The sequence below is a fragment of the Dermochelys coriacea genome, chromosome 9, assembly GCF_009764565.3.
Source record: "Dermochelys coriacea isolate rDerCor1 chromosome 9, rDerCor1.pri.v4, whole genome shotgun sequence".
NCBI lineage: Eukaryota > Metazoa > Chordata > Testudines > Dermochelyidae > Dermochelys > Dermochelys coriacea.
In genome coordinates this window covers 22,196,782-22,224,323 of record NC_050076.1, presented here as the reverse complement: position 1 = coordinate 22,224,323, position 27,542 = coordinate 22,196,782, and the positions used below count along the sequence as shown (strand labels likewise).

The window sequence follows — 27,542 nt, the reverse complement described above, 5'->3', positions numbered from 1 at the left end:
GGCCACCTGGAAGAGCAGATGGTAAAAATGGAAAGGCTCAGGAGATGTACCATTTCTTTCAGCTGAGTTCAACTCCTTTTTGGTAGGGGTTCTATTTTTATTAAAACTCATCTATTTATGTCCAAAAATATGAAGGCTTTTTATTCCACACACAATTCTGTGGTATCTAAATATGGTCTGCTGCTGATCAAAAAAGTTTAAATATATGAAAAACTACTGAATAAGGGTTAATTATTAGTTCTTTCAGTGCTAGCCTCTTCCAAACTTTGACAGTCAAATGAATGCAGAAAATATTTATGATATTGTCTGGAAGGTTATCAACAAGGGTTTTATGTAGCCACATAATGCAGCCAAGAACAGTGATGCAGTAATGGATTGTGGCTAGGTCTACACTAGAAACTTTTGCCAGTATGGTAATGTCTGCTAGAGGTGTGACCTTTTATGACATTTCTACAGGGACATAAGTGTTTTTGGCTTATGTAGAGTATTTTGTTCAGGGAACTGGTATAAGCCATACTGGCAAAAGCACTTTTTTGACTATATAATCTATGTCTACATGAGGAGGGCTTGCTTGTATAGGTATATCAGCAGACCTTCTCTAATTTAGACCTAGCATGTTTGTTTTAGCACTGAAAATAATAGTTTTGTGAACTGATTGAAACTTATTCAGTTCTCCTGTTAAAGATATTAAACTGCTAGGTATTAAAAATTTTCATTTTTGTTTAACCATACCATTCACAAACTTTTGTATTGACAGATTATGAGAGTGTTGCTGAAAAGGCTAGTAAAGTGGAAAGTGAAGTTAAAAGATTACATAATCTCATAATTGAGATCAATAATCATAAACTTAAAGCTCAGCAAGACAAACTTGATAAGATAAATAAGGAAATAGATGAATGTGCTTCTGCTATTACTAAAGCCCAGGTGGCAATCAAGACTGCAGACAGGTAAACATTTTTATGTGCTCAAGTTAAAACACATCAGCACTGATACCGTAGTGATATAATGCTTTTATCTTGGTCACTTCGCAAACATGAATCCCTTGTTTGTAAGGTTTGTCATCTTAGGGGTCATGACCACCTTCTCTTTCTTTTATGGTTAGAGGGAAGGGAGTTGGGAGGGACACACACTTTCTCTCTTCTAACATGGGGCTGATTGTGATAGGCTAGTGGTTCTCACTCTTTTCTCTAACAAATAGGTTAGTAGTATACTCATGTTATAGAAAGAAAAACTGAGGTGTACAGATTAAGTGAACTGCCTGTGCTGTGGCCTCACGGTTGAATCATTTTTAGTGTCAATTAGAAGCAAATTCTCTGCTCCCCAGTCTAGTGTTTAGTTTATGGCAAAGATTTTAATGCCTTCAATGGAAATACAAAAATAGCCTTCCAACTGGAGCGGAGTTTTATAAATTCTTCACCAGCTTTTTTTAATCTCTATTAATTGATGGTAATTCACCATTTCAGTAGATGTGACTAGTGTCATTGGTGCCTGCAGCACACTCACTAACCAACAGGTCCTTGACTAAAACCTCTTTGAATTCAAAATATTTATGTCTCCAGTTGTAGTCCTCATACCAAACATGGTTGCCTAACAAGAAATATAACTTTTGTACATTGTTACACCAGTGACCTTTTCATTATCTGATACAAATGGCAACCTATGTTTTTCTATAATCATTTGCCCATAATGAATGAATGTACAACATTAAGATACAAGTTCAAAATGGCACTTGAACAACTGAAATCTGAAAAGACTGATCTTTTGGTGACTTCTCCCAGAAGAAACTGGGGATATGTTGTATACTCAGCAATCCATAACAAATGCATACACCAAATGTCAAGACTCTAACTCAGTGAGAACACAAATTAAGTAATCCTATTACAAGCATCCGTTGTAGGTATGGATTCAGGAAGGAAGACCCCATGTATTGTAGTATTTCCCAGGGATAAAAACTGGAGTGTAAATAATAAAGTAAGCCTTATCTGTTGATTACATATACTGTAGCACATATATTTTCTCTGTAAACTAGACTAATTGTGCTTTCCAGACTTCTAAATGTTTACCATAATTGTATGTTAATATGCAAACATCTTAAATACCTACTTTATTCAGAAATCTGAAAAAGTCAGAAGAATCTGTTCTTCGCACTGAGAAGGAAATTGGAGATAATGAAAAGGAAATGAAAGATCTAACAGAAGAGTTAACAACATTGGAAGAGAAAGCTACTGAAGTTATGAATAACTGCAAACAAGCTGAAGTAGGTGTAATATCGGTTCTTTGTGCTTCTTCCAAAAGGATGTACTTCACAGGACTAATTTTCTACAGGCAGAGATTATGGATAAGGAGGCTTGCAATCTTGTCAGATTTTTGTGGCAAGTCGACTTTCGCTAAGTGCTAATGAATTTTCTTAGCCATTGGCATCTAAGGTCTAGGCATAACAAAACCAAAAGGGGTTGCAAGTTTAGCAAGAAGCGTACTCATGAAAAGGATATCTAAACCTCAAATTTGGTCATCTTAAAAAAATATTTGGGTAATGTCTCTTATCTTATAAAAAGTCTTCCACTCTTCTTCCTATCCTCCAAAAATCCAGTCAAAGATAAAATAAAAGAGGACTATCTTTTGTGAGGCCTACAGTGCCTTGAGCTCTTTACTGCAGAACCAACACAAAATCGGATGTTAAATATTTTGCCCTACTGAACCAGTTTTCAGGCAGGTTTTAAATTTAGAATTTTCTACCTTCGAGTTACCTTGATCCATTCTTCCGAGGTTAACCAACAAAATTTACAAGAATTCTGATCTGAGTGCTTAAAGCAGAATTCTTAGTTTCAAATTGCACCTAAAAACTGAGCGGGCTGCCTTAATGGGAGAAAACACATGCAAACAAGAAATCAAGATGGGGAAATGGTGCTCTTGATTTGTTTAAGGGTAACTGAGAAGCCAAGGCCTGCCTGTTGTATGATGATATGGCTATGCAAATAGCATAATTCTCCTCTTTCAAGTTGCTGCTTAAATTGACAAAAATGATGCTATCTTATCTTCCCTACTTTTTTTCCCCGAGAAAGGAGGGGGAGGCATTCAGTGGCAGAAGTTGGGGAGTGTTGCAGTGCAGTCACCTACCTTAGCTGAACATTATCCACAGGTTATGAGAGAGCGAGTACCAGGCAGCCTGGGTGGCTGATGTTCCCAGGAGTAAGGCAGCTTCTATGACACCATCACAACCTACTGGAACTGACTATCTTCCAAAGCATACTCTTAACAGAATTAATATAATCCAGCTCTGCAAATTCAAACACAGATTTCAAGACATACTTTCACAGAATGGTTTGTTCAGATTCAGAAGCTAGTTTAAAACAAATGCTAGCAAAAATGTTTCTTTGGTGTATATACAGATTTTAACTGGTACTTACTTAAAAATATGGAGACTATAATAGAAACTTTTTAAAATGATAGAACTGGAAATACAAGCCTTTCCCAAACAACTAACTGAACTTCACCGTCACATTTTTTGGTTTCAGAGTAGCAGCCGTGTTAATCTGTATTTGCAAAAAGAAAAGGAGTACTTGTGGCACCGTAGAGACTAACCAATTTATTTGATCATAAGCTTTCATGAGCTAAAACTGAATGCATCCGATGAAGTGAGCTGTAGCTCATGAAAGCTTATGCTCAAATAAATTGGTTAGTCTCTAAGGTGCCACAAGTTCTCCTTTTCTTTTTACATTTTTTGGTGTTTCTGCTTAGGAGTCATTACCAGAGGTTCAGGAGGAGCATCGCAATTTACTTCAAGAAATGAAAGCAATTCAAGAAGATGAACATGCTCTTCAAAAAGAGGCTCTTAATATTAGACTTAAAATTGAACAAATAGACAGTCATATTGGTGAGCATCAATCAAAGATTAAATATTGGCAAAGAGAGGTAAGATATTTAATACTTAATATTTTATTTTGGTTTCATATTTTGTAAACCATGAGCGATTAATCTCAGTGTAGTGACAATTTGTCTCCTGATAAATGGGTGAATGTAACCAAAAGTATTTTTAAAAATTACTTTTAAAAGGCCTTTGGTATAGAGTATATTTTCTTGAAATGTGATGGCTCTGAAAAGCAACTATAAAAATGGCACCTTCCTTTTCAATCAACCTGCTCCTTCTGTGAATTCATTTTTATCTTTGAGAGAGCCAGCATAACATCTCTACCTTTCTTTTCCACACTTTATTTATGAACAATGTCAGCTATAATTGACTTAGCACCTGTCCAGAAACTATCAAGAGTTATGATCAAAAGATACCTGGACTAGGAACTCCAGTCCAGTTTCTATGCCCTGGCACCCTATTTTGGTGCAAGTTGATTAAGGTGTGGCTCACGTTCCTTGGAGCCATTGAGCCCATGCAACAGACAAAAGAAGAAGTTTTGATTCCAAATAGTTCAGGGTTCCTACTCATCCTAAAACTCAAGGACCTAAATCAATACACGGTCAAAGAAAAAACTCAAGATGGTCACCTTGAGAGCCATTATGTCTCTTCTGGAGGCAGGCAACTGCCTATGCATGCTACACCTGGTAGATGCTGATGGGCAGATAGGGATGCTTCCCAGACACTGAAAGTAACCCTGATATTCATTGGATTGGAATAAAACTACCAATTTCCTTCTTGATAGTCTGCTTCACATTTTCATGAAATATTTATTGGTAGTCTTGGCTTACCTGCATAGGTTGAACATGCACTTACTCCCTTATATGAATAATAGGCTGGCTGATGCACATCTCCATCTGTTCAGGGAAATAGATAGCATTCAAATCTAAGACCTGTGTGAACCTAAAAGTTACACTGATTGATTTATGTAAAATTCTTTTAAATAGAATTAGTAAAACCAGATCAAATTCCTCTGTGGCTATACTGTTTTCAACTGTCTTAGACTCTAGTAGCTTCACTTAGTAATTGACCAAGTTAAGTTTAATCAATATAAGATAGCTGTAACCAGATTTAAGTGTGCCCACATAGGGACTTGTTCTGGTTTCACTATTTCAGCTGATTGACACCTACTTAAAAGACAGTTTTATTTAAATCAGTGCAACTTTTGTGTTTAGACAAGGCCTTATTTACAGCCTAGCTTTTAAAGTTAATTTTGGGGACAGCAGAATGCAAAAATAATTCTTTTCCCTTACCAACATGAATATTTTACTAAGGCTTCATTCCCCATTTAGGGCTACCTGCTTCTCACTCCCCTGGGAACTGATTGGAATGTTCTATGTAGAATATTCTGAGTAGTGTATGACCACTAGTAATCAGGGTGACTTGCATATTTACCCACTACTGCTGCCTGTAGAGACTCCAAAACCTTAAGACACATTTGTGAGAATCCTGCATGCATGTTTTGAGAAGCAGAATTATAAAGGTAAAAGACTGTATTTGTTGACCTTCAGTGCATATTGTAGAGACTGTTTTCCCAACACTGAATAGAGTAGGTTGAATGGGAACCAAAAATGGGTTGAAATGGGAAAGACCTAATTGGTAGTTTCAGAGGGCTATGTGGGTACTGATCCAATGGATTTAACCTGATTTTTTTTAAAAATTGGTACTATTTAGTATTAAAAGCTATTTTCAAGGTTTATTTGACAACTAGTACTGTGAAGCATAAACGTGATATTCAGTAACTGTCTAAACTGAATTCTAGATATCAAAAATATCACTGCATCCCATAGAAGATAAACTAGTTGAAGAGCTTTCAGTACTAAACCAAGAGGAACTTGAAGCAATTAAAGATCCAGACATTCTAACTAATCAAATAGCTCTTTTAGAAGCCCAGTGTCATGAAATGAAACCAAACCTTGGTGCCATTGCAGAATATAATAAAAAGGTAAGGCTTTGTTATTTACTATTAGTATCACATTAAGCTTAATCTCTTTACATTGCTTTACCACCATCCCCAGCAGGTAGTAACTTCGTGTATTTCATTTGGCATTGCTTGAATCAGTCAATGTGTAATATTCTGGTCACTGCTGTTGTAATACATGGTCACCCAACTAATCAGGCATTTTTCTTTGAGTAATTTTCCACATGTTCCTCCAGGATCGCTCTTCCCAAAGAGGTAGTATAGATCAGCACAGCCAGGGCAATTAGTGTAGCCTCAGATCTTAAAAAGACAGAAGAAAAATGATGAGGAACAACAGCCACAAGGAGAACTACTACTGGTGCCCTGCTCTCCTCATCCTCCCATGATGAGACAATTAACCCCATCTACGCCTGCCTCAGTGAATAACTTTAAGGCATTCCAGGACCTCAAATGCATGGCAGAGACATTGGATATTCCATGACAAGTGGTGCAGGAAAAGTCCCGCAAGCTCCTGGATATCTTGCATCCCTTCCTCGTTCTGCAAACTTGCTATGCCACTAAATGAAATTCTGTTGGAGCCTTCAAAGAACCTGTGGCATATGTTAACATCAGTACTGGCCACATCCAGGCAATTTGACAAAAGGTATAAGGTCCTTTCCAAGGGATTTAAATACTCTCATTTTCAATGAGTGTGTCGTCTTGGCTCCAGTCCTCTGGGATCTCCAGGAAGGTCCAAACTACAACTGAGGACTTTCACTTGAGGGTAGTGAACTTTTTAATTCAAAATGGATGAGGTCCTCCACTTGTTAAAGAATACCAGGTCATGGTATTCCATGAATGTGGATTCATAGGGTTTGTATGTTCTAGCCCCATGAAAGAAGGAAGCAAGACAACAGTCTTCCTTCAGGCAGCATCCCTCTGCCTTTTACTAGTACCAACCCTCGAGGACGTTGGAGCTACCAAGAAGGAAGCAGGTTCTAATGAAGACAACTCAAAGCCTCTTCCTCGGCCCTTGCGCAGTCTGGATATTCAGCTAGGATCATCACCCTCCCTCCCCAATGGCCACTCCTTTTTATTTTCAGGTAGCCTAGATCACTTCAGACCAGTATGTCCTAAAAATTGTAAATGCCATATTCTATCTAATTCCAGTTTTCATATCCACTGATCTTTTTTTCAAACCCCATTGTCTTTTTTTCACAAGATACAGCTGAACCTTTTTTACAAACTCGGAGCAGTAGAGGTACCCTAAAAATTCCCATTACTTTCTCATCCCAAAGAAAGGGGGTTGGTATCCAATTCTGAACCTTTATCTTTACAAATTCATCCATCATTTCAAGTTCGGGATGGTGACTCTGGCTACAGGTTCCATAATTCCTTTGTTAGAGCTTCCGACTGGCTCTGGGCTCTCTAACTCCAAGGGAGTTACTGTCACATCCATTCATCTGGAAGTATCCCAGGTTCATAGGAAGAAGGCCTCCCTGCTGGTACAGTCTTGTCCTTTGGTCTTTCAACAGCACCAAGGGTGTAACAGTTTTGGCAGATCGTCTGAGAAGTCAAAGGATCCAGTTCTACCCTTACCTCAATGAGTAGCTGATTCTAGGTAGATCTACTGTGACAAACTCAACTCAAATAACTAGAGCTGTTTGCCATCTTGGGCCTCAAAGCCAAAAAGAGAGAAACCCACACTTATTCCAACTCAAAGCATAGATTTCATAGGAACACTGTTAGATTTTAGGTTATTGAAAGCTTACTTCCAATGAGAGAAATTCCAAACTACAATGAACATAATTCAACGTAAAGCTTACCCAAAGGCACCCTCAGGCACCTGAGAACATCCCTCAGACTCTTGGGACACACTGCCCCATGCATCTACTTGATACAGTTCACCTGTGCTGTGTGCAAGGGTGGCTAAAATCAGCGTATTAACCCAGCAGCTACCACATGGACATGATCCTTACAGTCCTTCAAGAAGTCATCTCCTTATTAAACTAGTGGAAAGATCTTCTTCAGGTGTAGAACAGAATATCCCCTCTGCACCTGTGTCTTGATAATAGTGTGTCACTCAGGGATGGGGAGCTCATCTAGATCACCTTCAAACTTGATGCCTTGGTCCCCTCTGGGACCACAAGTGGTCAGTCAAAGACACAGTTCTACAGAACATCTTTTACAAGCTGGAGTTGTCCAGCAAGATGTGTTTTGTCACTGACCACAACAAGACATTTTCTTCGAGAGGTGGTGCATTCCTAGGTTCACTGACATAGCCACCTATCTCATCCTTTAGGACACTGGGATTGCTGTGTGTAGGCATGACACAGAATGATTTTATTAGGAAACCCACAGCATGGACCAGACAGTTTGGTTCTGATGAACTTCTCAGTACAGTCCCCCCAGCATCCCCAGTGCAATCACCTTGTTGGCCCTCCCCAATAGTCTCACAGAAAAACTGTGAGATCCTACACCTGGACCCAGCTTCCTTACATTCAACAGCCTGAATGCTGGCTAGATTGCTTCACCTGAAAGAAGCTGTTCAGCTGAAATTCAAAACATTCTGTCTCAAAGCATGAAAGCCTCATCTAGCCCCATAAAAGCTTGTTCCGCCAGAGCTCAAAAAGCTGCTGCTGTCCATTTGAAAAAATCCTTTTTTTTTAATTTGTAGGACAGCTATATGGAATTTGGTCCATACTTTTACAGAACACTACTACTAGGCATAGACTCCCAGATTGGATGCTCATTTTGGTATGACTGTCCTGTAGCCATTGCTTAAGTTGGACACTTAGTACCAAACTCTAAGTAAAAAGACTACTTGTTTTCCACCAAGAATAGAATCTATTTGGACATTCACTCAAAAAAGCTTACTTCCCTTTCGATAAATGTGCTCTCCATAACCCTCCCTCCTTTTTTAAGGTGATAATGTAAGTGGTTATCTGCTACTAATAGTAAAAATTGCTCTTTCAAAAAGTAGAAGTAACTTGGTCTTAAATTAAATTTAAGTAAAGGAACAACTTCATTTGTTTCCATTTTTTTCTCCGGCAGGAAGAACTGTATTTGAAGCGTGTGGCAGAGTTGGATGAAATTACCAGTGAGAGAGACAACTTTAGACAGGCTTATGAAGACCTTAGAAAACAAAGGCTTAATGAGTTTATGGCAGGATTTAATGTAATAACCAGTAAACTAAAGGAAAATTACCAAATGCTTACCTTGGGAGGAGATGCTGAATTAGAGCTTGTAGACAGTCTGGATCCTTTCTCTGAAGGAATCATGTTCAGGTTTGTCAAACATTTGGTCATACTGAAACTGTTTTTAATAATGTTAATTTCTTAACCTGATTTTTATGGTTTAAATATTCATTGAACAGCTCTAAAACATGAACTAAAGAAGTAGAAAAGTTATTCTGAACCAACCACAGTTATTTCTTTTATGGATATTAATGTAAGGATAGTAAGGAAAGACGTATTTTACTGCACTGTTTCAGAGTTAAACAGAATAGATGAATTCCAGGGGGAGAGAACAAATGTAATGTAGTTTGTATGGAGAAGTCACTCCTTCTGTCAAGAAAAAATAATTGTAAAATGACACCAGCAGTTCTGAAGCTTCAACATGGAACATTAATCTGTAAGGAATTCATAATTTCCAACACAGACAGAGTTAAACCATTTGGTTTATGGGAAATTGTCCATTTTAGTAATGGGCTACACTTAAGATTGTGTGTGGCTGGTTTTGAAGAACAAGTGAATATTATGGGTTCTTCCCCATATGTCAAATTGATTCTGATTGTAGATCCATTCCATATTAAGTGTAAAGAGCATTTCGGAAAGGTAACTATTCATGTGCTTTTAAATATTATGATTTCTACAAGGGACATTTAAAGCTTAAGACAATATGAGTATTACTTACTGAGGCATGAAGATTTTTTTCACACCATAATAAACTGTAATTTCTACACTAATAAATATGAATGGAATTAATTTATAAACTCTTAATTGTTTCAGTGTACGGCCACCAAAGAAAAGCTGGAAGAAGATATTTAATCTATCAGGGGGAGAGAAGACTCTTAGTTCACTAGCTTTGGTTTTTGCACTTCATCATTATAAGCCAACTCCCCTTTACTTCATGGATGAGATTGATGCAGCCCTTGACTTTAAAAATGTATCAATTGTAGCATTTTATATATATGTAAGTACTTCTCTATAGAATAACTACACTACAGTATTTACCAGAATAGTTTCCTCTCTCCCAGAAATTATCAATGCTCTTCTATAGCAATTCTGGCTGTAATGTCAAATTTTAACGGTTGTGAAATATGATCTTCACTGTAGACATCTATTTATGGTTAGATTTTCAAGACTTGGGCATCCAATAGCTCCCTTTTAGGCACTTAAATAAGTGGACAGATTTTCATAAGTGGTGCTCAGCATGTAGCAGCTCCCATTGTTCTCAATCCTGGATGCCGAGCTCTTCTGAAAATCAGGCCCCTAACTTTTAGGGGGTTAGGGCTTTTAGTGGTTTGATTGGCTATTCAGGAAGAGAAAGCAACTATTAGATTATACTGTTGTTGTTTTTATTCTTCCTCAAATGTCAGGCAATAAAGTATTTTAAAATACAAGTAACGGAATATCTAACTTTAGGTGATTATTCATTATCACTTTTCATCTTGCATTCCATGTTGCATAAAACCAGCATCCCTAAATGGTTTGTTTTCTGATAACAGAAGGCTACTTCCTTCTGACTGTACTCAATAGAGGAAAATAGAATCAATCTTCTCTGCTTTTGTGTAAATTTTAAAGCAGTCCCAGTCTTAAGAATTCTGATAGTTTAGTAGTTTGCCTTGTTGCATTGTATGTAAGCCCTGTGGAAATCAAAAAAGAGCAAAAGAACTGTAGCAATAGTAGTCTGCACGTGTACTGCATTTGACAGTTTAAGCTTTGAGCCTGCAAATGACTTATGCAGGAGTATAGTTTTACTCCCATAAATTGACTTCAATGGAATCACTCATGTGAGTGAAGTAACACCTATGCAAAAGTATTTGCAGGATTGGGCCTTGATCATTAGAATTAGGATTATACTATTGCAAGCGCCAAACTACTGAGGCCCACAGATTTTCTGGACAATCAGTACCTGAGAATCTTTTTTTCCTGAACTGTAATGCATATTAAAAGGAGGGTCCTTTTCTAATGTACAGCTGTTCTAAATCCAAGATTTCCAAGTTATCTCTACTTGCTTTAATGACTAAACTTCACATAAGAGCATAGTTTTTTAAAATATTGTGAACTAATATGAAATGATTTATTTCTTTTCCAGGAGCAAACAAAAAATGCACAGTTTATCATCATCTCTCTGCGAAATAACATGTTTGAAATTGCAGATAGATTAATTGGAATTTATAAGACTCACAATACAACAAAAAGTGTTGCAACAAACCCAAAAGTTATTGCTTCTAAAGGACTTGCTGAACTTGGTTCTGTTGGATGCTGCTGAATGTGTAAATTCTGTTAAGTGAAATCTTATTACTAATATGTATTTTCATTGCATTTCTGTTGCTCATCTATTAGCTTGATTGTGTTTTGTGATTCATTCATAGTTCCATAAAGTTTTGTAAATATCTTAGCTTTCATTATTTGAGCTTCTTGGCTTCCTAATAATTTTCTGTTGATTGGCTACACTTAATTTTTATAGATATCTTAATTTATATCACTTTGAGCATAACAGAACTGTTTCCAAAAGTGTGTATCTAGTTGCATTTTAATTCTGTAGGCCATATATCAATGTTTGGGTTCTACCTGTAGATTTTTAAACCGCTTTTTACTGAGTATTTTATTAAAATAAAAGTTAACTAACTCAAGTTCTTGTTGAATGCAACTATCATGTTCAGAGATGTCTCTGTGTCATATTGATGGAAGTGTGGTGTACACAGTTTCCATGATTAAGAAAAGAATGTGCTTATTTAAACACTAAATGTCTGTATTACAGTAAGGATTTGGTGCCTCATTGTAATGGTGCTGTACAAACTTAAAATAAGAGCTGCTGCCCCAAAGACCTTGCCATATAAATATGGACAAGATGTGACAGCTGCAGGTAGAATACTGAGGGGGATATGCATTTGGGGGGAAGAAAAGGTAAGGAAAACAGTAGTGATAGTTGTAGAACACACGTTTCATATATTTGTGTACAATTTAGAGGCTTCAGGTTAATGAATCACTAATTACCCATTATAATTAGGCAATGCACTCCGGTACAGGCATTATATTAAGAAAGGAACAGGTTAGTTAGTTGTGCAGATTTGATTTGGGGAGGGTGTTCCATGCATATGGGAGAACAGAAGATAGGCTATCTTGGGGGGAGCTGAGTTTAAGTACCTTAAAGGTGGTAATCAGAAGTTGGCAATGGAGGTTCTTGGGATAGGAGGAGTGACAAGTCAGAAAGATAACTTTAGCGTCAGCATATCTTTTAATATAAAAGAATAGCACAATTGTGTAGGGACAAAAGCTGAAAGGCTAAAGCAGAAACTGACGTACACCTAGAAGAGACGTAAGGCAATAGGAAGAGGTTCTTTAAAAACACCAGGAGGAAAAGAAAGGAAAATGTAGGTCCTCTACTTCAAAGGGAAGGAGAGCTAATAAAGGATGAGATCAATAAGACAGGTGTTTTAAGTTGGATGCATTCAAGTCAGCAGTCATGAAGTTCATCCTAGGATTCATAAGGAACTAGCTGAAGCAATTTTGGAATCATTAACAATTTTTGACTAGTGAAAACTCACAGCACTGGAAAAGGGCAAACATAGTACCTATCTTTAAAAATGCAAACAGGAAGGACCTGTGGAATTATAGATCAGCTAGCCTCACTTCAGCACCTGGAAAAATGCTGAAACAAATTATTAAACAGTATCTTGTAAGCAGCAGAAGGATAGCAGCATTATAAGGAATACCCAGTGTGGATTTGTCAAGTATAAATCACACCAATCCTACCTAATTTCCTTTGACAGGCTTACTGGATAGGGGAGAAGCAGCAGATAATGTATCTAGATTTTAGTAAGACTTTTGACACAGTCCCATGAGATATTCTCATAAGCAAACTAGGGAATGCAGTCAAGATAAAATTACTGTGAAGGTGGGGGTACAACTGGCTGAATAACTAGTCAGAGTAGTTAGTTATCAATGGTTTTCTGCCCAACTGGGAGGGCATATCTAGTAGGGAATCTGAGGTCAGTCCTGGGTCTAGTACATCCAATATTTTAATTTATTGCATAATGGAGTGGAGAGTACGCTTATAAAATTTGCAGATGACACCAAAGTTGGGAGGGGTTGCAAACACTTTTGAATTCTAATCCCGTCTTCCAAACAACTGAGAAATTGAAGGGTTAGTCTAAATTGAGCAAGTTGAAATTCAGTAAAGGTAAGTACTTTGCATTTGATTTTTCCTTTCTAACTGGCTAGGTGAGGTGGTACTACTAAAAAGGATCTGGGGGCTATAGTGAACCACAAATTGAATGAGTCAACAAAGTGGGGCAGTTGTGAAAAGGGCTAAATACACCCAAAAAGTTATTAACAGGAGGGTGGTATGTCTGACAAGAGAGAATTGTCCCACTCTGTTTGGCATTGGTGGTGCCTCAGGTGGAGTGCTGTGTGCTTTGATTTCTAGGCACCACATTTTAGGAAAGATGGACAAATTGGAGTCCACAGAAGAGTAGCAAAAATGGTAGGAGGTTTAGAAAGCCTGACCTATGATGAAAGGTTAAAAAGCTGGACAAGGGTAGCGTTGTGAAAAGAAGACTGAGGAGGAACCTGTTAAGTCTTCCAATATGTTTAGGTGCTAGTATAAAGGACTGTGATCAATTGTTCTCCATGTCCACTGAAGGTAGGTCAAGTAATGGACTTAATCTGCAGCAAAGGAAATTTTAGGTTAGATATTACAAAAAAAACTTACAGTAGTTAAGGTCTGGAATAGGCTTTGAAAGGAGGCTGTGGAATCCCCATCATTGGAAGTTTCAAAATAGATTAGACAAACACCTGTCAGGGATAGTCTAGGTTTACTTGGTCCTGCTTCAGTGCAGAGGCTAGGCTTGATGACTTCTTGAGGTACCTTCCAACCGTAAATTGCTATGATTCTATGAATGGGCCCAGATGGGTCTCAAAGACTGGAGAGAAGAATGCAGATGACCAAAAACAAAAAAGATTTTGGAAATGCTATGAAGGAAGAAAGAGCATGATTTAGGTATAGCCTGAGTACGGTGGGGGCTGAATGAAGGCACTGTCAAGGACTATACCCAAATGAGAGGCCTGAGTGAACTTTGGACAACTGCTGAAAAAGGGAGTTGCATGATCAAAACAAGGTTCTGAAAAATTAATCTGAGTGGTAGGAGGAGAACCTGTAGATGGCAGATTCCAAAAGGGAGCCAAAGACCAAAAAGCAAGAAAAAACAGTTACCTACCTTTTCGTAACTGTTCTTCAAGAGGTTTTGCTCGTGTCTATTCCAGTGTAGGGTGTGTGCACATCCAGGCGCATAGTCATGGAGATTTTTGCCTTAGCAGTATGTGTAGGGCCAGCTGTAGCGCCCCCTTGAGTGCCTTGACATGGTGGGTTCCCCACTCTGGCACTTTGAGTACAGAAAGTACGGACCTACAAGGATTCTAAAAATTTAATACTGGCCTGCATTCAGGCTTCTATTAAGAGTTGCAGCTTTTCTCTGACCTTGAATGGGTAGATGGTGCTACCACCAACCAAGTGCAAAAACCCCTTTGAGAACCCAGGAAGGTGCACTTGGGAATTCCTTCATGGGGGGTACCCTCAAGCCCTTTCACCCTTTCCAGGGAAGAGATGAAAAGGAAAAAGGAAATCAGCTGTTGCCACCAGCTAATTAAACATGTGCACAAACCTCTTAGGGACACAAAAATCCAATCCTGTTCTTAAAGGTGAATTTTATTAAAAAGAAAAAGCATTTGAAACTCAGGCTATTGCTAGATTTAAAAAACCCACTTGCAAAAATTCAGCATCAAGAATAACCTTCTTGAGGTCCAGTTTAAAGGTTACAAGCAAAACAAAAGCATCTGGGGTTAGCACAGAGGAGTCCACAAGCCATAAAGAAAGAAAAGTAATAAACCTAAGCACATCTTCCTAGATATTTCCTGATCTACTTACATATTTGGGGTTTTAAATGAGTAGTTTCTAGGTATGATTTGATGATTTTGCATACCTGGCCCAAAGCTTTTTACAGTATCTCTGTTCTGTCCCGCTCTCTCAACAGACAAAGGGGATGTTTTTTCCCAATTTTAAAAAGTTCTAGCCTTCCTATTGGCTTTTTTGGTCAGGTGCCCGCTCCCTTCCTTTTACCTATGCAGAGAGACTTTTTAACCCTTTACAGGTAAAGCAAGTAGAGAACAGCTACTAGGAGGGATTTTATAGCTAAGTGACTGGCTGGGTCCATAAAAGGGAGCTACCATCCTCCTCCATTTATCACTAGGGCGACCAGACAGCAAATGTGAAAAATCAGGACGGGGTTGGAGGTAATAAGACCCTATATAAGAAAAAGACCCAAAATCAGGACTGTCCCTATAAAATCAGGACATCTGGTCACCCTATTTATCACAGGAATACTTTAGGTTTTAGGGTAGGGTCTGGGAATGCTATGAGGTAATTAACAGCTCTAAGGTGCTCTTGGACCATAAATGGCCTCTCCCACAACATTTCCATCTTGGCCTGGAGCACTTTCAGACCATTACTTGGTCACCTACTCTGAAGGAATGCTCTGTCATGTTTATCATAACAGGCCTTTTGCTCTTGTTGAGCATCCTGTAGGTTTTCTCGAACAAGGGCTAAAGTTTTTAAGGTTGTTTTGAAGGTTGGTTACAAAGTCCAAAATGTAAGTTCCTGCAGAAGATGTAACCCGCTCCCATTGCTGCTTCACCAACTGTAATGGTCAAATGAGTTCAAAGGGTGAAAACCCCAAACTGGGATGTGGTAAAGAACAACTGCTGCAACATGAGATCCCAAGCATTAGACTGCTTATTCATGAATTTACATATCATGGCCCCCAAAGTTCCATTAAACTTCTCCAGTAGGCCATTTGTTTAAGGGGTGGCAACAATGTGGTTCACCCATGAGTCAGCTTGACAAAGACTTGGCTGAGATGATTTAGTTGGTGTCAGTCCTACTTTGAGCAGGGGATTGGACTAGATGACCTCCTGAGGTCTCTTCCAACACTAATATTCTATGAGCTTCCCAAAGATGTTTCATGGTCCCTTCCAGGAATTGAGTTCCCAAATCCATAAGGATGACAGAGAGCCAACCTACCCTTGGTAGGTAAAATGTCTACCAATGCCTCATGTTTTTAGTCTTGATGTTGCTTAGAGTTATTGCTTCCGACCATGGGGTGGCAAAATCCACAAAGGTCAGTATGTACAGCTTTCCTCTGGCTGTCATCTTAGGGAAATGACCCAGAATATCCATAGCTACATGCTGAAATGGAACCTTAATTATGGGAAGAGGCTGGAAAGGGGCCTTGACAGGGTCTTGGGGCTTTCCCACCATCTGGCACACCTTACAAGACTGGACATAGGTAGAAACGTTCTTGCCTCTTCCCTCCCAGTGGAATGACTTTCCCAAACTGTCTTTGGTCCTGTTCACCCCAGCATGACCACTAAGGTCATCATGGGCTAAGCTCAAGAACTTTTCCCTATACTTAGTTCAAACTACCACCTGTCTCTGAGGATGCCAGTCCTCCTTGTGCCCACCAGAAAGGGTTTCCTTGTACAAGTCCTCTTTCTGCAACAAACTTGGACCTATTAGAAGAGCTGAGAGGTGGTGGTCACTTCATGCTGCTGTCCAAGCTCCCTTGAGGTTTCATCCACTTCCTGCTCTGCCTGGAACTGCCACCTTGATGCTGGAGACAGTTCCTCGCTGGGTTGTGGACTTGGGTTTGGTCCTTCTGGTAGCGATGCAGGTGATGGGGGTGTCTATCACCTGTGAACCACTCTCCACTGATGCACTAGGTCATATTTCAGGCTCCAGTTGAACTCAAGTTGCAATGGGGGAGGTTTAGATTGGATATTAGGAAAAACTTTTTCACTAAGAGGGTGGTGAAACACTGGAATGCGTTACCTAGGGAGGTGGTAGAATCTCCTTCCTTAGAGGTTTTTAAGGTCAGGCTTGACAAAGCCCTGGCTAGGATGATTTAACTGGGACTTGGTCCTGCTTTGAGCAGGGGGTTGGACTAGATGACCTTCTGGGGTCCCTTCCAACCCTGATATTCTATGATTCTATGATTCTTGCACTAGTTTAGCTGCTGCTGCAGGTGCAGGTTGTGTGGCACCCTTTGGTGCTGGCTCCCCTGACTGGTGGGGTTGCAAGCACAGGCTCTGGAGCTGACTGCTTCGCCAGTTCTGATCCTTAGCCTAGTTCTGGCTGGGTCCCAGGAACTGGATCTACAACTGCTGCCATTGACACCTGAATCTTGGGTTGGAGAGGGGTGAACATTCCCTCTGGGGAAATCTCCAGTCCCCTATCTCCTCCCTGCATTTCTGTCATGGAGCTGGATGTCTGGGCTTGATCTTGTCTTTTCTGTAGCATGCTGTCAAGGTTTCTTCCCCACCCTACTTTGTAGGGTACAGATGGTGGGGACCTGCATGTAAGACCCCCTAAGCTTATTCTTACCAACTTAGGTTAAAAACTTCCCCAAGGCACAAACTTTGCTTGTCCTTGAACCGCATGCTGCCACCACCAAGCATTTTAAACAAAGAACAGGGAAAGAGCCCACTTGGAGATGTCTTTCCCCAAAATATCCCCCTAAGCCCTTCACCCCCTTTCCTGGGGAAGGCTTGATAAGAATCCTCACCAATTTGTACAGGTGAATATAGACCCAAACCCTTGGATCTTAAGAACAATGAAAAATCAATCACCTTCTTAAAAGAAGAATTTTAAATTAAAGAATCATCTCTGTAAAATCAGGATGGTAAATACTTTACAGGGTAATCAGATTCAAAACATAGAGAATCCCTCCAGGTAAAACCTTCAGTTACAAAAAGACACAAAAACCAGAATATACATTCCATCCAACACAGCTTATTTTACCAGCCATTAAACAAAAGGAAATCTAACACATTTCTAGCTAGATTACTTACTAACTTAATAGGAGTTGTGAGGCTGCATTCCTGATCTGTTCCCAGCAAAAGCATCACACAGACAGACCAACCCTTTGTTCCCCCCCACTCCAGATTTAAAAGTATCTTGTCCTCTCATTGGTCATTTTGAGGCAGGTGCCAGCTAAGTTACCTGAGCTTCTTAACCTTTACAGGTGAAACGGTTTTGCCTTTGGCCAGGAGGGATTTTATAGCACTGTATACAGAAGGGTGGTTAACCTTCCCTTTATATTTAAGACACATGCCAATTTGGGAAGACTGGTTGCTCTAGGGTTTCAGTGCCTGACTGCAACCTCATGCACAGGGCTGCGCTACTATAGCCTAGCTATTTTGTTGCTACGAAGCTAGGGGAAAAAAATAAACTGCTTGTAGGACTCCCTGGCTTTGCTGGCTGAACCCTTTGCATGTCTATTCCCCCCTCAGGCAGCAAAGAATGAAAAGAAGAAGAAGAAGAAGAAGAAGAAAACCTCCCTGGCTTTGCAGGCTGCCAAAAGGAAAAATGTGTCCTTTTAAAATCCTGAGGTCTCTCTCTGGTTTAAAATGATTTCACCATGTCGAGGCTAATTCCCCACTCTGGCACTTCAAGTGCAGAAGGTGGGGCCCACAAGGATTCTAAAAATTAATATTGGCCACTCCAGGCTTGTATTAAACTCCCAAGGTTACAGCTTTTCTCTGACCTTGGATTGATAGATGCTGCCACCAGCCAAGCGCAAAACCCCTTGAGAGCCCAGGAAGGCACACTTGGAAATTCCTTCCTGTGGGGTACCCTCAAGCCCTTTCACCCCTACTCTGGGAAAGAGCTGAGGGGGGAAAAAAGGAAATCAGCTGTTGCCACCAGCTAATTAAACCACGTGCACAAACTTCTTAAGACACACAAATCCAATTCTGTTCTTAAAAAAGGTAAATTTTATTAATAATAAAAAAAATACATCTGGGAACTCAGACTAGAGCTAGATTTTAAAAGAGCAACTACCAGAATTAAGCACTAGGAAATAACTTTCTTGAGGTCCAGCTCAAAGGTTACAAGCAAAACAAAAGCACCTGGGGTTAACACAGCATAATCCACAAGCCATAACAAAATAAAAAGGATAAACCTAATTGCTTCTTCCTAGACATTTCCCTGATCTACTTACATATCTGGGGTCTCAAATGAGTAGTTTCTAGGTATGATACTGATGATTTTTCATAACTGGCCCAAACAGCATTGCTGTTGCCCTGTCCTCCTCTCCCCAGGAGAACAACAAAAGACAGACAAAAGGGCAGTCTTTTTTCAATCTTAAAAAGTTCTAGCATTTCCATTGGCTCTTTTGGCCAGGTGCCCACTCATTTCCTTTTACCTATGCATAGCAGTGTGACTTTTTAAACCCTTTGCAGGTAAAGCAATTAGAGAACAGCTACTAAGAGGGATTTTATAGCAACTGGCTGGCTGGGTGTCCATAAAAGGGATCCAAAGTTGTTTCTTGCTCTGCTCCCTCTTCCTCCTTCCACAATACCAAAGTGGATCCTCAGCTCCTGGGGAAAGAAGTGGGTCACCTACAAGTTCCCCTTCCTCCCACTATGAATTCTCATGTTACAACATTTAATGTTAATGAACAAGTGGGGTAAACAGTAGGGGTTAAACCCCCTCACTTTTAATTCCCCCACCCTGAAGGGTGGGTCTTCTACCCACAGGCTATATGAACTCTGTATCAAGTTTACTACCATGTGGCAGCATGTATGGGCATGCAGAAAAGCCTGTTACTCTAGTGAAGCCCTACCTTAGACTGCAGTGTACTAGGAATTATTTATGCCTGTCTGGCTTTCAGCTGAAGGACCCTCGCTCTGCCAATGAAAAGGGCTCAGGTGTAGGCAGCAGCAGAATGGGATTTGTGCCTTCTGATCATGAGTCATAAACCCTTCCTCTTCTAGGAAAATAAAGGTCTCTTCCTTCCCCTCCCCCACTACATAAGGAGCACTTCAGGCAGTCTGCAACCAGATCAGACTAATATGACTATTCCACTCCCTGCAAAGTTGCACCATCATGGGTATTACAGAGAGGTAAATGAGAAACCCCTCCCAATTTATTAATACTAGGTTGCTCCTACAATACCTACATAGCTGCTAGCTAGGGTGACCGGATAGCAAGCGTGAAAAATCGGGATGGGGTGGGGGGTAATAGGTGGCCTATATAAGAAAAAGCACCAAAAATAGGGACTGTCCCTATAAAATCGGGACATGTGGTCACCCTACTGCTAGCCCACTTGGGACAGATGGCAGGCAATCTTTCAAGCTCCCCAGGCAGGGGTGGGCAAACTTTTTGGCCCGAGGGGCACATCTGAGTATGGAAATTGTATGGCTGACCATGAATGCTCACCATATGGGGGATTGGGGTGTGGGAGGGGGTGCGAGCTCTTGGATGGGGCCAGAAATGAGTTCAGGGTACAGGAGGTTGCTCCAGGCTGGGACAGAAGGGTTTGGAGGGCAGGAGGGGGATCAGGGATGGGGAAGGGGATTGAGGCATAGGAGGGGGTCAGGGGTGCAGGCTCCAGGTAGCGCTTACCTCAAGGCAGCAGCTCCCAAAAGCAGCGGCATGTTCCCTCTCTGGCTCCTACGTGGAGGCGCAGCCAGGCGACCCTGCATGCTGCCCTGTCCAAAAGCACCACCCCTGCGGCTCCCATTTTCAGTCATGGCAGCCTACATGTGTTGGCTGGGCCATTCCTTATTCCCCTACCTTGACAACTGGCTCCCCCTGCCTCCTTGTCACACCTTCCTTGGCAAGTTGGGAATTTGCATCAGCGAGGGAAAAATCAGTCATACGGTGAAGGTGTCTCCCCTCTGACCACTTCCCCAACCTCACCACTCTCATCATGCAACTCCGCCACTGTCCAAGTATGCACCACACCATTGCCTTTCCCTCCTAGGCCTTATGGTGGCCTGCTCCTCGGTTACATTGTATGCTCACCTTCATATGTGTTGCCTCCAGCTGTGGCTCTGTTCAGTCTACAGCCCGCAGTCAGACCATCTGGGCCAGCCAATCCTGATCCCCTCCCCACACCTCGTACTGGCTTCCCTCACCTGGTGGAGAAATCCAACTGTGGTCCTGGCCAGCATCCTGTTCATACCCCCAACACGCCACATCACTCTCACCATGGATGCCTCGCATGCGGGCTGGGGGACCCACCTGGACGGCCATGCAGCTCATGGTCTCTGGTTGCCCTGGGAAGCTGGATGCAAATCAACATTCTGGAACTACGGGCCGTCTGCCTTGCCTGCTGGGCGTACCTGCCTTTCATCCATTCTCACCATATTCAGCTGCTTTCCAATAACATGACAGCAGTTGTATACATCAACAAGCAGAGCATGGCCAGGTCCTCCTCCCTCTGCGTGAGGGCCAGCCTTCTTTGGAATTGGTGTCTCAGGCACAGGGTGACCATCTATGCTATACACCTCCTGGGCAGAAGCAATTCTCTGGAGGACATGCTCAGCCATTCTTTCCTCACCAATCATGAGTGGCAGCTTCATGATCCCACCCTCCAATTGCTCTTTTGCCAGTGGGGCTCGCCGCACTGGGACTTCTTGACGACGCTAGACAACCACAAACTTCCTCTCTTCTGCTCCAGAGGAGCCCTCCTTAGGGTTCACAGGGCAACACGCTTGTTATTCCCTGGACCACCAAAATGATATGCATTTCCACCCATCTCCCTACTCCCAAGTCCTGCACTAAGTGTGACTTGATCGAGCAATGGTTCTTCTAATAGCCCGTCCCCAGGCCTCGCCAGTATTGGTACCCAGATTTCCTTCAGTTCTCTGCTCGCCCACACAATCCATCTTCCAGCCCTTCTGGATCTCCTCAAACAGCCGCCTACAACAACCCAACTGAGGCCTGCTCCATCTCAGGGCCTGGTATTTGGATGGGGCTCCATCCACCATGCACAATGTCCTCTCTCATTGCAGATGCCAATCCACTAGAGCCTGTTAACAGGCTAAATGGTGCCACTTCACCAAATGGGCGCACAGCCACCGACATCTGTTGGACTTCATCTCCATCCTCATCCTCCTGGAATACCTCCTTCACTTCCGCCAATTGGGCCTCACCCACTCCTCCGTCTGCATCCCCCTGGCAGCGCTCAGTGCCTTCCTTCGCCCTGTGAATGGCTTTTCCATCTTCACCTTCTTCCTTCACAGCATTCTCAATGCCTTCCCTTCCGTGCAGAAGACTAGTCCCTCCTGGGACCTAAATCTTGTCCTCTCCGCCCTCATTAAGCCACCCTCTGACCTGCTCCCTCATCCATCTTTCCATGAAGGTGATCTTTTTGGTGGCTATCACCTCCACCCAGCAAGTTAGCCAGCTAGCAGCCATAATGCCAGCCCTGCCTTTTACCATCTTCCACAGAGACAAGGTCTCCCTGTGTCTTCATTCCAAATCCCTCTCCAAGGTGGCCTCCCCATTCCACTTCAACCAGTGCATGCCGATCCTCTACCCTAAACCGCACACCTCTCCCAGGGAGTATGCGTTTCACTCTCTCGATGTCAGCCGGGCATTAGCCTTTTATCTCCAACATACCCGCACCTTCTGGGCATCCCTCAGGCTCTTCATCACCATTGCAGAGTGCTGCCTGAGCCGCGCCCTCTCTTTGCAACACCTCTCCAAATAGATCTCCCATTTTATAACGGACTGCTATGTGCTCTCTCATGTTCTCTCTTCCCCTGCTCGTCTTGGCCCACTCCATGCGAGCGTCTGCTGCCACGTTGGCTTTCCTTGCGGATGTCCCATGTCAGGACATTTGTAGGGTGATACTTGGTCCTCTGTCCACACCTTTTCCGCCCAGTACACCATTGCCACTGCCTTGGTGATGGATGTGGCAGTCAATCAGGCTGTTCTACAGACAATGTCGTCTCAAGAACCGTCACACTTACCTCTGCGCCGAGCACTACTTGCTACTCTCCCACGCTTAGAATCCACATAGGGATCATCAGTCAAAGAGGAAGAGGTGGTTATTTACTGTAACTGGAGGTTCTTCAAGACATGTGGTCCATATCTGGATTCCAATCCCGCCCTCCATCCCCTCTGCTTCAGGCTCCTTTGCTTACTGGTATGAGGGAACTGGAGTGGCGTCGACCTGCACAGCCTCTTAAAGCCTCGGACACACCATGCGGTCAGCGGACACTATTATGAACAGTTCTGGCATATGGCGAGCATGCACACTCCATGTTTGGAATCCAGATAGGGACCACATATCTAGAATAAGCTTCTAGTACCTTCCATTAGAGGTTGGCTTATGTTTGAAGCATGAGTATTTATATTACTTCTAAAATCTGGGAGTAACTTGAGATCAAAGCTTCTCTGCAGCAATGTAAATGTCCTGGGCAAAGAAGAATTTGCTACCTTCCAAGATAGTTCAAATTAAGGTTACAGAAAAGACAAAAGAATTGAAGTCTTTGTCCTAGGTTTCCCCTGGCCCAGAATGCACCTTGGACTTGTTTAGCAGCCAAAGAATCCACATTGCACCTGAAGAGAAGACCAGACCTCTTGAAGCAGGGATTTCTTCATCCAGACCTAGAATACCTACACTTTCTCTACAATTGATTGTCAACGCATATTTTACTTCTGGTGTGTATGCATCACATGTATTCAAGACTAGAATATCTTTTAATAGCAATGTCTACTGGGGCCACACCTGAGCCTGTGTGCCCTCCTGCGCTCCACAAACAAGGGCATAATGGGAAGGAAGGCTGCAACTGCTCTCCAGTTCCTTCTTAGGCTGTTAGACTGAATATCTGCAGTATTTGTGTGTCTACACGCTATGATTGTTTTTTCTACTTAGTTTCCAGTTGTAGTTAGTACAGGTTTTTTTTAAATTAAGACAACTGGCAAAAAAAAATAAAAATAAAAAGGAGGGATTTAGAAGAGGACTTTGACTCCAGGAAGTCCCTCCAACATTGGACCACTCCTCTGTACATGGCAGAGTCTAAGACCATCAGATTCAAGTCCTGCCCCATTAATGATGGATGCAAAATTCCTTTTTGCCTTGGGGAAGCACACGAATGTTCTATACATGTCTTGCTGGAGAGCTCCATGAGGACTTCATCGGCCCAAGGGAGAGAAGACCACCTCACCAACCAACCTGCCTCCCAGAGCATTCCTGTCAGGTAACAGTCCACCTCGGGTTCCAGAGCCCATTCAGTATTGAAGACCCACTCCTCCACTATAGAGTCTACCAGGCCATCCCTGTCATCCTCTGACAGTAGAGGATGCAAGAAGCATTGCTCCCATAGTGACTGAAGACACAGACCGCCCACTCTGGCACTAAGCAGACCCAGCATAAGAGGCAATTCTGGGCCCAAATCAGGTTCCACTGATATCTTCGCAACTGGCAGCCACCCACAACCTCAATGCAGTCTACCAAAGCCACCACTGCACCTCGTACAGAGGATCGAAACAATTAGCCCTGAAGCTCCCAGAAATAGGGTGCCTGAACTTTTCCCATACTCATGCTGAAGCCCCCAGGACCAGAGGACCCAGAACAGACTGAGGGCCCATCTATGGTACCAAAAAGCCCTGGCATTGATGACTGAGCATTTACTACCACTCTCAACAGTAATGATTGTACTTTCTGGGTTGAAAATAATGCCATTTGATCCACTTTATAGTACCCATGAGATTTATGGTAAGCTTCTAAATGAATGAGGTTCTCTATCTGGGCAATGGAAATATCACTGATGTCCTTCAGAAGTACTACTAACCACTATCCTGGATCTGCTCATCCTAAGGTGTGCAGGCCTCTCCATCAGCTCTATAAGAGTATATCTGTCAGCTATCTTTGATCATCACAATGCTTTGGGGCTCTGTTGTCATTAGCTTCTGAGCATTAGCTTCTGAGACCAGCTGAGCAGCTAATCCTTCCTCCTTCAGATCTGAGAGGAAGGTCACCCCTCTGGTGCTTATGAAAGCAAAACACAAAGAGTCTCACCATGTGTTAGACTGGTCTCAGGTTCTGCATTTAAAGGGTAGCCAATGGATAAGAAGGTCACTCTGACAACTTAGTACCAACTTTGAAACAGAAGAATGGCAGAACAGGCTAACACTGCAGACCACATTTCCTCTGGCACTAACTTTGGTACCCACCATCTCAGTACCCAGTGGTATCCAGCACTTTGTTACCCAGCACTCAAGTACCAGTGGTATCCAACATCCTGGTACAGTTATCATGACAGTACCACATGCATGAAAGAAGAGTTACTTACCTTACAATAACTCTGTTTCTTGGCTGTGTCATCCACACAGATTTCACTCTTGGTACGTATATGCCCCCAACCCCATGAGGAGGAGACCAGAACGTTTTTGAATAGCAGTGTCCTTTGGGGCCATAGCTGCCCCCTACATGCCATCTGACTCCCTGTAGACAAGAGCATAAAGGGTTCTTTTGCTAAAATCAGAATCCAGATTGCCAAGGATGCTGTAGGAGTGGGAAAGGAGAGCAAGTTTTGAAAAATGTGGATAACACATTTCAAAGAACTACAATTACTGTGGAGTAAGCAACTGTTCTCTCTTCTTTGTGATTACCCACATGTATTGCTGCTTGTGAGTCAGCAAAAGTGTAACTGGTGGCCTGGAGGTGGGTCCTCACAGCCTACTGAACCAATCACTACACAACAGCTCTGACAAAGCAGGTGTCTAATCTGAAGTAATCTGACTAAAGGTTTGAACTGAACTCCAGGTAGCTGCTTTACAAACATTAGACTGGAATGCTTCTCAGAGAAGCAGCAGAGGCTGCCTGAGTGCTGGTTAAATGGATCCTAAACTAAACAGGTGTGGATCCAAGTGGACTACTTTCTAATATAGTCAGAGACCAATTTCAATAATCTTTGGGTGGAGATGGGTTGTCTATTCTGTTGACAAACACTAGTAATAATTTAGGAGAATGCCTGAATGCTTTTGTTTTGGCTAGATAGTAAGAGAGCGCCTAAAGATGCGACGTTTGGCTTCCCTTCACTCCCAAGGAGTATGGGAGTTGGGGAAGAAAACTGGTAGGTGGATCATCTGAAAGGAGAAGACCACTTTGGTTGAAGCCTTATTTACTTTGTACTTGTGGAATACTGTATAAATTGGAAATGCCATAAGGGCTTGGATCTCCCTTATCCCTTCTGGCTGGGATTATAGCCACTAAAATGACTGTCTTTGTTGACAAATGGTACAAAGAGCAGCTCACCAATGGTTCAAAGTGAAGTCCCATAGGAGAAGTCTTTCTTTCTTACTGTGGGAAAATATGAATAAATTCTTTGAGAAACTTAGCTACTGTTGGGCAAAAGAAGGCAGTGTGGCCTTTGAGGGGATGATGGGCAGATATAGCTGCCAAATGTACTCTTATGGAACTGATGGAGGGGCCTGAATACTTTAGGGCAAGCAAGTGTACTCCAGGATGGCAACTAGTGATACTCCTAAAATAGGTGATGTTTTCATCGCCCAAATAAACAACCTCTTCCATTTAGCAGTGTAAATAGTTATGGTGGTCTTCTTTCTACTACAAGCTAGAAAGTTTTGCATTTCCTGAACCAGTAGGAAGCAGCATTTGTCCATGGTACTCAGCCAGTCAACAGCCATGCAGTCAGGTGTTTGATTTCAGCTCTGAATGGAATATCTGGCCATGATGCTATGAGATCAGATCAGATCCAGGCAATTCTGAAAGCTCAACAGACATGCAAAGTAAGTATGTGAGCCAGAACAGTCTTCACTAGAATGGAACCACCAAAATTATAGTGAATTTGTCTCTCTTGATTTTTGGGAATTGGGGAGGTGATGGGAAAGAATACAGCAAGCCCTTGTTCCAGAGGAAGGCATCTGGTAGCAACCCTGGACTCAGGCCTCCTCTAGAGCAAAGTTCTGGCATTTTGCGTTGTCCTAGGTGCTGAACAAGTACTTCAGGTATCCCTAACTTATGGAATATTGCTTTCAAGATGGCTCTGTGTAATAACCATTCGACTGCCTGCTCAGGAGGTCTAAATTGTTTGACTCCTGGGAGGTGAAGAGCCATCCGTGTTAACTCATTCCAATGGCACCAGTTCCACTTGCTTGTTAGGTAGTGCATGGCCCTCATGCTTTTCTGAAGATCTGCACTAACAAGTTTTGAAGGACTGGTAGGAACACTATACAGCCAAGTCTGATGGCTTTGAGCTCTAGGATGTTTCCATGTAGCCTCATGTCATTTGGGAACCAGGTGCTTTGGAACTGCAGGTGGTCCAATCAAACTCCCCAAACTGATGAGTATTTTTGTCAAGAAGGGGACTCTCAGGGTTTCCTCCCCACTCTGAACTCTAGGGTACAGATGTGGGGATCGGCATGAAAGACCCTCCTAAGCTCATTTTTACTAGCTTAGGTTAAAAACATTCCCAAGGCACAAATTTCGCCTTGTCCTTGAACAGTATGCTGCCACCACCAAGTGATTTAGACAAAGAACAGGGAAAGGACCACTTGGAGTTCCTATTTCCCCAAAATATCCCCCCAAGTCCTCCATCCCCTTTCCTGGGGAGGCTTGAGAACAAACAAGATGAGCACAAGCCAGCCTTGGATTTTTAAGACTCCAAAACCCCAATCAGATTCTTAAAAAAC

The 27,542-nt window shown here is 42.0% G+C and overlaps 2 protein-coding genes across 17 annotated transcripts in view; one reads left to right on the top strand and one right to left on the bottom strand.

The window, feature by feature from the left end:
- The window catches only part of SMC4 (structural maintenance of chromosomes 4), a 95,797-nt gene extending 84,130 nt beyond the window's left edge, over nucleotides 1-11,667 (top strand). For all 9 annotated transcript variants that reach the window (XM_038415870.2, XM_038415868.2, XM_043491875.1 and 6 more), the window contains 7 exons: nucleotides 758-947; nucleotides 2,113-2,257; nucleotides 3,739-3,912; nucleotides 5,670-5,852; nucleotides 8,862-9,094; nucleotides 9,818-10,001; nucleotides 11,127-11,667. In XM_038415870.2, the coding sequence (XP_038271798.1) occupies nucleotides 758-947; nucleotides 2,113-2,257; nucleotides 3,739-3,912; nucleotides 5,670-5,852; nucleotides 8,862-9,094; nucleotides 9,818-10,001; nucleotides 11,127-11,303 (1,286 nt within the window). In that variant the 3' untranslated portion in view covers nucleotides 11,304-11,667. The remainder of the gene's footprint in view (nucleotides 1-757; nucleotides 948-2,112; nucleotides 2,258-3,738; nucleotides 3,913-5,669; nucleotides 5,853-8,861; nucleotides 9,095-9,817; nucleotides 10,002-11,126) is intronic.
- TRIM59 (tripartite motif containing 59) overlaps nucleotides 1-27,542 on the bottom strand; it is a 77,446-nt gene that overhangs the window by 22,078 nt on the left and 27,826 nt on the right. For 2 of the 8 annotated variants that reach the window (XR_006274063.1, XM_043491890.1), the window contains exon 4: nucleotides 17,088-17,368. The gene's annotated coding sequence lies outside the window, so the exon portion shown is untranslated. Of the gene's footprint in view, nucleotides 1-3,117; nucleotides 3,278-5,871; nucleotides 6,129-9,025; nucleotides 9,819-14,253; nucleotides 17,369-27,542 lie in introns of those variants that run through there. The other 6 variants (XR_006274065.1, XR_006274064.1, XR_006274067.1 and 3 more) reach the window with 6 other exon arrangements.